Raw genomic sequence first — 12,368 nt, forward strand, 5'->3', positions numbered from 1 at the left:
AGCTATATTAGACTCAATTCAAATATTAACGTTTTGTAGCCCTCTTTTTTTTTTTTTTTTTGATAAAACTAAAATTCTAAATTGAGCTACAAACTAAATTAACTCCAAAAATACTAATTAAACTCCTAACAACAATTATCATACACAATTAAACACCAATTAAAACAAAATTGCATAATTGACATTAAATGCTAACAACGCAAGATATTCCTATTTTTTTGTGACTTTCATTTTTGCAAAACAAACTTAATTAAATACTAAACGAAAATGTGATATTTTTTATATTTTTATTAATTAAAACAAATAAACATGTACTCATAAAAATACAAATAATTATACAAAATACCACAAAAACAACAAAAATTGCACACAAAGGAAAATTATTTTATTTTGAATTTTTGGGAGTAATTCTTTCATAGGGCAAAAATCACGTGCTTACACTCCTTATAACTCGTGTTTGGAAAGAGCTTTGTGGCTAAGTAAGCTTGTCACCTCTATAGTTTAGCTTTACAAGCATAATTAAGGGTGTTTATAAAAGGGAACAAGGTTTGTAAGCGAGAACACAATAGGTATGTAGGTTTTTCGTTTCGTTTTTGGCATGATTTAGTGTAGCCATGTTCTAGCCTTTCTTCTTGATCTTTTAAGGGTTGTTCATGGGAAATATCAGCATGTATTGTATCCTTGTATATTATTCAATTCCATATGTGAATTATTGAAGGAAATAGTTTAGGTTGGAACTTCAAAACATAACAAAAATAAAAAGGGCAAATCGCCCATTTGGCCTATGCCATCCAGACTTCTGTTTGTTTCGTTCCTTTTGATGTTTTTATGTATGCAGAACCCCCATATTATCCTAATAGCTTCATTTAAGATTATAAAAGCTTAGTTATCATGTGTTGATGCTTAGATTATTCCTAAATTATATTTAGACTTTCATGTCACAAGTTAGCCGCTATGAGTCGACCTTACATTCATAATTCTGTTTTGTCGATTGTTTGACACTATTGTGGATAATTGGATCTTCTTTAGTTTGATGTTATAATCTTGGCGGAGTATCCATTACCATGTATATTATGGTTCTTGCTGTTGATTTTGGGGACCATCTAGTTTAAGGGGAAACTCTGCCGAAATGTTTGGAAATTCGAAGAGTTGGAAAAATCTTTAGTTCCTTAGTTCTAAATTGATTATAGAGGGATCCTAATGAGTTAATTAACCTTAGTATCTCATGTACATACTTAGTTTCTATATAAAATGAGGATAGACTCCTCCATCCAACTTATGGACGACGAGCGTCATATTACGTTTGTGATTCCGTTTATGGTTTCCTTCATGATCTCTTGAGTCCATATGATGTTGTCACATGTGTTAAGCCTCACATATTCTTACATTTTAAGTTAATTAGTTATTTTAATAAATAAACAATTTTAACTTTTACAAATTAGATTGATTTAGGATTAATTTAGGATTTTATTAGATTTTAAAATCAAATAAAAGAAAATAGGAAAAAATATTTGGTCTTGTTTATTTAAAATTGGGTTAATCCTTAAATTGGCCCCAATTAATTAACCTAATTTCCATTCAGCCCACTTTCAAATTTGGCCCAAACCCGGTCCAGCAGCCCCTTATCAAAACACTCACATTCTTAACCTAGCTACACACAATTTAGAAACCTAGAAAGAGAGAATTTTTGATCAATATTGTCTCTTATCTTTGAGTGTAGGTCTATTTTGGTCCCTCAAATATAACCTTGAGCATATTTAGTCCTTTAAGTATGCTAAAGTGGAGCACCTTTAGTCCCTTATCTTTGAGGGTAGGTCTATTTTGGTCCCTTAAATATAACCCTGAGCATATTTAGTCCCTTAGTATGCTAAAGTGGAACACATTTAGTCTCACTGACAGAATCGTCCAAGATCAATTACAAGGTTGGTTTCGGCACTCACCATCCTTTTAATTTGCTTATCGAAAATATTTTATAAACCAACACCCAATAATAGTACAAAGCTGACAATTTAAGATTTTAACTCTGAAACTTTTACTTCTAAAAATTTCGGTTGATTTTTTCAAAAAGATAAGTTAAAATTTGAAAAAATTAGAGCTGTCAATATCACTTCTAGGCATATTATTGAAGCAAACGAATAACCAGATTGTATTCTCATTTTTAGCTTGTGCTAGAAATTATTTACATCTGGTAGTCGAAAAAGTATATAAAATTTGTATATTAACATACAAAATGTATATATATACAAAATAATATACAAATTTTATACATTTTCAAGGTCAAAATTTTAGAAGACACTATCTAAAAATGAGGAATTAAAGTGATAATTTGTGTTATCCAATAAAAGGAGAGGAAATCTTGTGCTTCAAAGTTGAAGATTTGCTTCATGAATCAGAGTTGATTAACACCGTTAGTTTTTGAACACATTCTGTCAATGAGACTAAAAGTGCTCCACTTTAGCATACTTAAGGGACTAAATATGCTCAGGGTTATATTTGAGGGACCAAATTAGGCCTACTCTCAAAGATAAGGGATTAAAGATGCTTCACTTTAACATACTTAAGGGACTAAATATGCTCAGGTTATATTTGAAGGACCAAAATAGACCTGCCCTAGAAACTCTAGAAAGAGACCTCACCCCTTCAAAGAATGGCGCTCTTCTCGGATAATATTGGCCAAAACCTCTAGAAAGAGACCTCAGCCCTTCAGAGAACGGCGCTCTTCTCTGCTCATAACCAAAAAAAATCGGACCTCCCCCATTTTCTAGCCTTTAGCGTTTTCCCTTCACCCATCTTCATCATCCTCTTTCCATCAAATTAAAAGAAACACACATAGGATAAATGGTCAGATTCAAAAGAAAAAATGAACGAAAAATAGAAAAATAAAGTGTTTGAAGGCTATTCGAATTAACTAAATAAAGTTGAAAGTTATATTTATAATTAAATAAACAATCTCATGGGTTATATTTAATTAACTAAATAAACAAAATCTTGAAAATTTATAATACTACTCCTATTAATCTTGAAAGTTCACAGTATCTCATGGGTTGAAGGGTCCCCAAACCCATTACGTCAAACCTTCACTCCCTCCCCCCTCCCCCCCCCCCCCAAAAAAAAAACCCCATTTATATCACGCAAGGTATGGGGGATGTGTCTCTTTAAGTACCCCATTTTCAATTCTACTATGAGAGTCAGAGGCGAATCCAGAATTTAGAGATTACGGGTGTCACATTACTTTGAACGTAAACATGTTGTTATTTATACGGTCTAAATAGAGTAAGTATTTAGTCGATTTGATTAGTTCTGGACTTCCGTTCGAATTATTTGTCTTTTGATTTATACAGTCAAATCAATTAAGCGAAAAAAAAAACAATTATGACAACTGAGGGTTTTTGTTCTAGCGGGAGAGAGAAGATCTTTGGAAGAAGTAAACTATTTATTTTTTTGTGTATATATATGTGGTCGACTTTTTGATCCTTTAAAAATTAATTTTATATTAAATAAAATTGTCATCAATTTCTTTTTAATAGTTCGAACTTTAAAACTAACTAAAAGTATGGTTATTAAATCTTTTTTTTTATATGAGGTATGTACTTAGGACTTTAAATTCCAATAACCTTACATAAATTATTTTCTTATTTAAACTATATAACATAGCTATAATATTTTGCATGCTAATTTTCCTAATATTTATGTTATAATTCTAAGAAAATATAATGAATTGACAATAACGAAGAATCACGAACTACGTGATACAATTATAATTTTACTAAAAGGAGTCCTTGATTAACCCAAATAAAATTTTAAAAACAAACAAAGAAAGAAAGTATAATTTTAAGGTACTTTCATGTTGAATCCTCGACATCAACCGAACTTGTTGTGGCTATGCTTGTCTATATGATGTAGTAAGCAAAATATTTTAAAAACGTAGCTAGGCAGATTCGATCTTGCGCTTTGAAGGAGGAAGCTATGCACTTCAACCACTGGCACCTTGGTACCTCCTATTATTCTGGGCGACAACTCTTTTATTTAACTTCTTTCTTGCATACAAAGGCGGACCCAAGAATTGAATATGACGGGGGCACCATTGCCGTTAGAGTCTTACCCAAAAACTGTATTAGCCAATAAAATAAAATAATATATATATATAATAAGCAGCATAATCCACTAGATATAATATAACTTGCTAAGCAAAAACAAACATAAAGTAAGAAGAGCTTACACTTCAATTTCGTCGGACTTCCCAATTGAGTTGCGAACACAAATTTTAAAATAAGCTTTCCAATAAATAAAAAAAGTTTTTCTACACATCCTTGCGCACACTTGGACTAAACTAGAATAAAATTTAAAATGTAAAACTAGCTTAGTGGCCTTAATAGCAATTCGCAACATACAATAATTTCTACTTTTTTCTCATAAAGAAAATTAAAGAAGGCATAACTTTCATCAAAATACAAACTTCAATGTTGTAGAATACCTAGTTTGATACTAATATTACCTATATGCTATATTCCAAAAGTTAATCACATTACCGACAATGAAACTTTTTAAAGGGTTATCTAATTTTCAAACATGTTGTAAATTAAAATCCATAAAAAGAATATAGCCCATTAATCAAGAGACCACTCAGTTTCAGAGAAAATGGGAGCCCAACCTAAACCAAATCATTTGGATAGCTGATTTGGGGTCTACCAAGAATGTCTTCACTGGCGATTGTTGAACCAAAAATTTGAAAGCTAAATAAAATCACATAACCTCGATCTCCAATTCTCCATGCTCTTATAAGTGAAAAAATAAGTTTCAAACTAAGAGAAGCATTAACGAGAGATTTGGTCCATACTATTTTTTCAAAGTAATGAGAAGAATTGAGGAAGAAAGGCTTGTATTCCCTTCTCTATGTTGGAGTGAGGAGCGACAGGTTTGGGTTTTGGCCTTTTGGGGTCTTTGATTTTGGGGGTAAGATTTTGTAGAAGAATAAAATGACAAAGTTAGACTATTATGTATAACTATTACAATATAATTAAATTCAGAAAAGGAAAAATAAAAAATATAAATTAGTCCACTTTAGTACTAGTACATAATTCTCGTTGTAAAAAGTAAAAAAGTTAATTTACAGGACGCCGGTTTCGAACCCTAGTCATGAAAGTAAGGGAAGGAATCCATGCAACACATATGCCCAACGCTCCAGCCCGCCTCTTGTTATTGAAGGGGCCAAAAGAAATATTTAACGGATCCCAAAGTATGTACAGCTCAATATAAATATAAATATAATTATAAATATAATCCGCCCCTGATGAGAGTGAAAGCTGAGGAGTAGGTAGGTAGTTAGTTCAGCTAATATTAGTCACAACAAAAAACCCAAACCAAATAAAATTAAATCTCCTTATAGTAAGGTTGTTAGATAGCAAACGTTCTTTAACAACTCTTAATTGTCTATATTTTAAAGCCTCAAAATTTCATCCCCATTTCAAGATTTTCCCTTTACCAAAAACTCATAATCAGGAAAGTTGATTTTTCTATGCAATGAGACCTGCAACACTTTTTGGCGGAGTGTTCCTTGTGTTAGCAGTGTACTGTGGATTAGACCCTTTAAAGCACAGTGCAATATCTGAGTTCCCAGATTTTGAGTCTTTTAAGGTTGAGATGCCAGCTTGGTCTGAATTCCCAGTTGAAAAAGACTCACAAAATTTGCTTCAGAAATCTGAAATCAAATTCTTGAACCAAATTCAGGGGCCAGAAAGTATTGCCTTTGACCCTCAGGGTAGAGGACCTTATACAGGGATAGCTGATGGGAGAGTTGTGTTTTGGGATGGTGAAAAATGGAATGATTTTGCTTATACATCAGCTAATAGGTGAGTTTTTGTTTGGGCTATGGTATGAGTCTTGGCTTATATTTCTTGTTTCTTGTGATTATCCCTACTATTTTTTTTGTATTTGGCTCTGTAGTCTTCTCATTATTATGATAAGTGGTGGAAACAGAATTTTTCACCAAGGATATTCAAATAATGAATAAATAAATAAATAAACACGCAAAGAAGCTAAGTAGATTCAACACCTAATATATATACATGGAAAAAAAATCTTATATATAAAGTATAATTTTTGGCGCTGAACCCCCTTCCGCCCACCTAGCTCTGCCCCTATTACGACGTGTGGAAGAAAAAAATGTTTTTTTTTTAAATGAAGAAATAATGAGACGTGAACTGTTGAATATGCATATGCTGCATTGAGTATGCGTTAGGATACACCTTTTTATCATGATCTCAAAGGTCACTTTAGTGATGCCAAAAAGGGGCAAAATGGATTCCTCCATGTAAAAGTGGAACATGTGAGTAGTAGACTATTTGTTACAAATATAGTACTAGTTGATATTTCTTTATCAAATGTCATATGCTGCATCGCGTCAAATTTTATGACACAAAACCTTAAATTTCTGTTGGTTTGGTCAGGTAATTTGGCTTTGAAGATTGTGCTAAGAGCGAAATAATTATTAGCTGTTGATTGACTTGCATATTCCTTCCACGAAAACTTGTGATTGTGCAACTGATACAAGGGGAAAAGTTATAGGTGCATATCCACTTAACTTCAGCAGTTAGACAATTCTTGTTTGAGAGAGAGTAAATGGAAATGGAATTGAGTTTCATTGTGTTTGAGTGTCGCTGAGAGGTTTGAGTGTAGAAAAACATTTTCAGCATGACCGTAGAACTTCTGGTTGTGTGTTTACAGTTTTGTTTTTTCCAGTTCGAAGCTATGTTTTTATCATGCCATGTAGCTTTCTGTTTAGAATTTCAACCTCCGAGGTGAACTTTAGATATGAGAAATTAAAGAGAACTAAGAAATTTAAAGAATATGATCTGCTAATTTGCAACTTTTCTTGTTTTTGGGATAAGTCGTGTGACAATTCATTTACGAGGTAAATGTAATATATGTAGTCCGCCAGTTTTGTTCTTTTACTGGGGACAGCGTGATCATGCAACTGCTTGTTAAAGGTTACCAAAGCTGAAGCAAATAAATAAAAGAATGTGCACTTTCCTTCTATGTTGATGACTATAACCATTCTTTTCTTCTCTAACACCTGACCAACCAAAGTTGCACCAAAATTCCCATTGCCATAATTCCAATATTTTGAACACATTGTTGGTGGTTATCAGTGTTAGTTCATCTGTACAACTTGAATGTCGTTGTGGAGGGTTAGAGGAAATCAATCAAGAAGTCAATTCTTTCACCCTGAAGAGGTTGACCCTTTTCCAAACTAGTAAACTAAGATGACTTAGATTGCTAGTTCCTGGACGACCTAGTTCAGGAAGGAAGAATCTGAAATAGTAGTGTCTGTAAAGAAAATCTAAGCGATTCAATAGATCACGTTAAGCATTTGGCATGGTATCAGACAGAAATTGTAAGTTTGGAGAGAGGTGATGTTGAAATATTTAGTCATCAATAATGGTTCTTCTTCTTTGATAGGTAAAAGGAACTTTTGTTGAAAAAATAGCATATGAAGTTGAAATGAAAAAGAGGGAGATTTTAACCATGCTATTACTGAATGGGAACAACCAAATGGTTTCTCGTAGAAGCGTATGAAGTTGAAGCCTTCTTTCTTTGTCCTGCAGTGACTGAGGGAGATTTTAACCATGTTTCAGTAATCTGATATCTTCAAAATGCTAGGCCATTCGGTGGGAGGGGTGGAGGACAAACTATAGTCTAGAAAAAAAGAGGATTAACCTAGAGCTTTTTCTGTTGATGGTTATTGCAAACTTTCAATTTGGATTCAACAGTGATTTTGAGCCATCTGGATATAACCATGCAAACTGTCCTCTTTTGATTGATTTCTATCTTTGAACAAATCGCAAGATATGACAGAAAAGAACTAATTCTTGTCAACAAAACAGTAGCGGAATTATATTTGCAACTAGAACAATTAGACCCACTGCAAACGTTGGCAGCAATACTATGTTTCTAGCTCTAGACATGTGGCTCAATTTGTTTAACCAAAAAATAGTTTTTGTGGTCAAAGCAAATAAAAGAATAATTCGGGTTTCTAATAACCAATTTTACTCCACTTTTCCTAATATAAAAGAGTAAAAAATGATGGAAAGCAAGATTGAGAGAATAAGGAAAAAGAAATCTTATTGATAGTTGCAGCTCCCTTCCAATAGGTAATAATAAGTTCTTCCAATAGCAGAAAATAGTAATTATATTGACAATTGATAATGTTACTTTTTGATTTTCTAGATGGGGATTCAAGATATGGTAAGGGAATTTATATAAGGATACAATTCATATCTGCTTCGCCCTATTTAATTCCTACCCGTTACTAACATTTATTACATTGGTTATTCGTTACTTGGGTGATTTCTAACGATTAAGGTAATAACAATCAATCGCGCATAATCAGGGATATGTTGATTTCTTTCCTATTCGTGGCTATTAATGAACCTTCCATCTTCGTGGCTTTTGGTATCCTTAGTTATCCACTCCGTACATGTTTCCTATTTTCCAATTAATAGGCACGGTATCCTCGTAAACGATCCCATGGGTGTAACTTATGCATTTTCCGTTCTTCATTCTCCTTTATTGCTTTGATTCCTATGCCACCTGTCAGCATATCATTGATCCACGTGGAGAGTTTATTTTCCACCAATACACAATTACGGAAACCTGCTGGCCGGCGGGGTTCTCCAGCATCACCTTGGAAGATTGCATTATCTGATTTAACATTCATACTTATTTTCTACCTAATTAATAGTCTTAAACCATTCAATGTGATGTCTATGGTTATGCTAGGATTATTGAACACTGGGTTCTAGATGGCACAAGATTAAAGCACGTTTCAAGAATTCTCTTCAGATTCTAGTTAAATACAATGTTCCACTGGGAAGAAAAGCTGCAAGTCACATAATTTTTCCTTCTTTATTTTTAAGTCCTTTAGGAAAGTTACAGATGATTATCCTTTTAAAAAAGAGGAAAAACAAAAGATTAATGATGATAACTTCCTGCTTGCAGCAGGTATTTAGTGTTTAGACCTATAACCCAAGCCATAATGGTTTTTCATTAGTTTACTTGTGCATTTGCTATTGTTTCATTATTTTAATTGTACTTAAAATTTTCCTTATCTCAAATTTTCTTGCTCCATCTTTTTCTTTATTATATTTTTTTGTAAAATTATTTCATATGTTGGACAATCAAATCCGCACAGCCCAAATTTCAACTTGCATTGCATACAACAAGAACACTGCGCCTCTGTCCACATCAAGTTGGGGTCAGCTATATGAATACTCACTTCTCCATTTAAGCTCAAACTCATGTCATCATCATACCAAATACAATAGAAGTTCAACTTGTCTTGCATACTGTTAGAAATCTTAATAATTGCAAATTTGCAATATATAAGCCAGTTTTACATGTTTTTTGGACTGCTATTCCCCTAAATGTAGATTTAAGTCCATATTCTGTTTTCTGAATTTTCAGGTCAGGCTTATGTGACCCAAAACCATCTCCTATGAGCTATTTGAAGAATGAGCACATCTGTGGTAGGCCTTTGGGGTTAAGGTTTGACAAAAGAACAGGTGACTTATATATTGCAGATGCATATTTTGGGTTAGTGAAGGTAGGCCCTGAAGGTGGATTAGCAGAATCTTTGACAACTGAGGCTGAAGGAGTGCCTCTAGGATTCACAAATGACTTGGATGTTGATAACGAAGGGAATGTTTATTTTACAGATAGCAGCACGAAGTACCAACGCAGGTATATTATGAATGTGCCCTTTCTTTTAGTGCTAAAGATTTCTTAACTAGAATGCGTTTCGATCCTGATGTTCTTTTATAAACTGAATTTTGAGGCTGTAGCATTCAAAGTGGTGATCTTGTACGATAAGGACACAAAATATATGCAAATTGCATCCTAGAATTGACTAACTTTTAGCATTGTCATTCTTACGCTGTGATAAATCAAATCAAATTAAAACTTCCGACAATTACCTGTGGTCCCAGCCACTTTTATCTCTCTCTCTACATGTCTACATGAATGAATTGAGTCTTAAAAGTTTTCCAGAAAATGTCAACGCAAAATATTAGATTGCTATGATCTGCATGGCACTGATTGTGTTGGCGCATAGCAGCATATCCACCAGAAAAGGTAGAGCCCAGCAATTCCACATCACTGACAATCTTCCTGCTCTTTCCCTGCTCCAAGCATGTCTGTTTCACCCATATACCATGATTATATTTTGATCCTGGTCAAATGCAGAATATGTGCTTCATTTGGTTAAAATTTTACAACTCTCACCTTTTCTTTTCCAGGAACTTTATGCAGCTGGTTTTCTCAGCAGAAGATAGTGGGAGGGTTCTCAAATACAATCCTAGGACAAAAGAAACCACTGTTCTTATCCACAACCTTCAATTTCCAAATGGTCTTTCACTTAGCAAGGATGGTTCCTTCTTTATATTTTGTGAAGGTTCCAAGGGCAGGTGAGGTTCTTGCCTTTTGCAATCAAGATGTTTACAGTGTTAATATTTGCACTTTACATATTATTTAACACATCGTGAGAAGATTGTCTGTTTGAGATCTATAGGGGAAAATTCCTTGGATTACCTTTTCTTGTCTGTGATTGTTGTTTTTCTATTGATATGATTAGTAAAAAATTTCACACACATGCAGAACATATTTATGTTATGTATAGAGCAATTATGCACCATGGAAATGCTTCCATATTCTCAAGCGATTTGACTTTTTTACTGCTTCGAAAAAACATGCCTTTTTTCTATATCTTTTCCCACCTATTTTGAGGAAATTCTTGGGGTGAAAGGCTGATGCTTCACCTCAAAAGTTGTTAGTTATATGCTTTTTTCGCACCTATTTGTGGGATATTCTTGAGATAAAGCGGTGATGGTTCACCTCAAAAGCTGTTAGTTGTGTATGTATGAGAGGATTCTAAACAACTCTATCGAGCTGAACTACAAAAAGAGAAAGATAGAGTACCTTTTGTAGCTAGCCTAGCATGCTATAGACCTACAGGGAACAAGAGCCAGGTCGAAGATATTCCTTTCATTCTTTGATAACCTCTCTTCTTATGCATTTACTATATGCATCAGACATACATACAAAGATACTATGCATTGTATGGACAGTGATAGACATAGAAGTGTGGAATTTCAGCTTTTATAATCCATATTCTGACATATCTGACTTTATTTCTCTATTCCTTTTATTGAGGCATCTCCTTTATGTGGAATTCCCTTAAAATCATTGGCGTTGACATTCAATAGATAGTGATGGCATTATTTCTTGCTGATATTATCACCTGTAAGAAGAACTATGGGGGGACTAAGCCTGTGGCTAATTAGTATTTTATTTCTTTGTAGATTACGAAAATACTGGCTGAAAGGTGAGAAAGTCGGTACCTCAGAAGTAATAGCAATCCTCCCAGGATATCCTGACAATGTGAGAGCAAATGAAAGAAATGAATTCTGGGTAGCAATCCACTGTCGGCGCACCATTTACAGTTACATAAATGCCATATACCCACCACTTCGTCAATTCTTGCTGAAGCTTCCCGTCCCTGCAAAGCTCCAATACCTCATGCATATTGGTGGCCGGCTCCATGCAGTCGTTGTGAAGTACAGCCCCGAAGGAAAGCTTTTACAGATATTGGAAGATCGACAAGGTAAAGTCGTTAAAGCTGTCAGCGAGGTAGAGGAGAGGGAAGGGAAGCTTTGGATGGGGAGTGTTCTGATGTCTTTCATCTCAGTTTACCAACTAGAATGAGCTCAGGAGCTTTTGCTTTGCTTTCTTTCATACTTCCATTATCAATCACTTCTCATTTAGTTTGCCAGAAGACTAGTATTGCGCAAGACTCATTTTTACTTCTTTGTATGTAGCATCTATTTAAATAAGCATTATTATAAGCAAGTCTATCTGAGGAACATATATGTAACCCCTTATTTTATGAGAAATATTCTTAAGAGGAGGCTTTCTTAAATCAAGCCAAATCATTTTGCATAATTCTGAGATTTTAAAAATTAAAACGTTCTAATTGCATGCTGCTTCATCTCACTTCAATATATTTTGAGTTCACTCCTATAAGCAGCAAGTTATTGATTACTTTCGGGTATAAGACAGTGGCGGACCCAGGAGTTTTATCAAGCGGGTTCAAAAAAACAAACATTAGAGGTCATATGTGACTAGTTGGTTTTGAACTCATGACCATGTGGAAAATTTGAACCCTCTTTACCAACAAGCTAGGCATTTTACTTGTTTTAAGTGGGTTCAAAATTATATTTATACCTTTACTTGTCTGAAAACAACAAAAATATACCTATATATACAGTGTTATTTTTCGATGAAGCAGGTTCATATGAACCCACTTGACTCCACGT

At 33.9% G+C, this 12,368-nt stretch overlaps 1 protein-coding gene across 1 annotated transcript; it reads left to right on the forward strand.

Annotated features, from left to right (window-relative positions):
• The first annotated feature begins 5,305 nt into the window (after window positions 1–5,305).
• Window positions 5,306–11,981, forward strand: LOC107785159 (protein STRICTOSIDINE SYNTHASE-LIKE 3). The gene is made up of 4 exons (XM_016606395.2): window positions 5,306–5,849; window positions 9,463–9,738; window positions 10,293–10,460; window positions 11,355–11,981. Exons 1-4 carry the CDS (start codon window positions 5,521–5,523, stop codon window positions 11,755–11,757), a joined length of 1,176 nt encoding a protein of 391 aa, XP_016461881.1. The 5' UTR covers window positions 5,306–5,520; the 3' UTR covers window positions 11,758–11,981.
• Window positions 11,982–12,368: the final 387 nt, after the last annotated feature.

The sequence above is a fragment of the Nicotiana tabacum genome, chromosome 18 (genome assembly GCF_000715075.1).
Source record: "Nicotiana tabacum cultivar K326 chromosome 18, ASM71507v2, whole genome shotgun sequence".
NCBI classification, from domain to species: Eukaryota; Viridiplantae; Streptophyta; class Magnoliopsida; order Solanales; family Solanaceae; genus Nicotiana; species Nicotiana tabacum.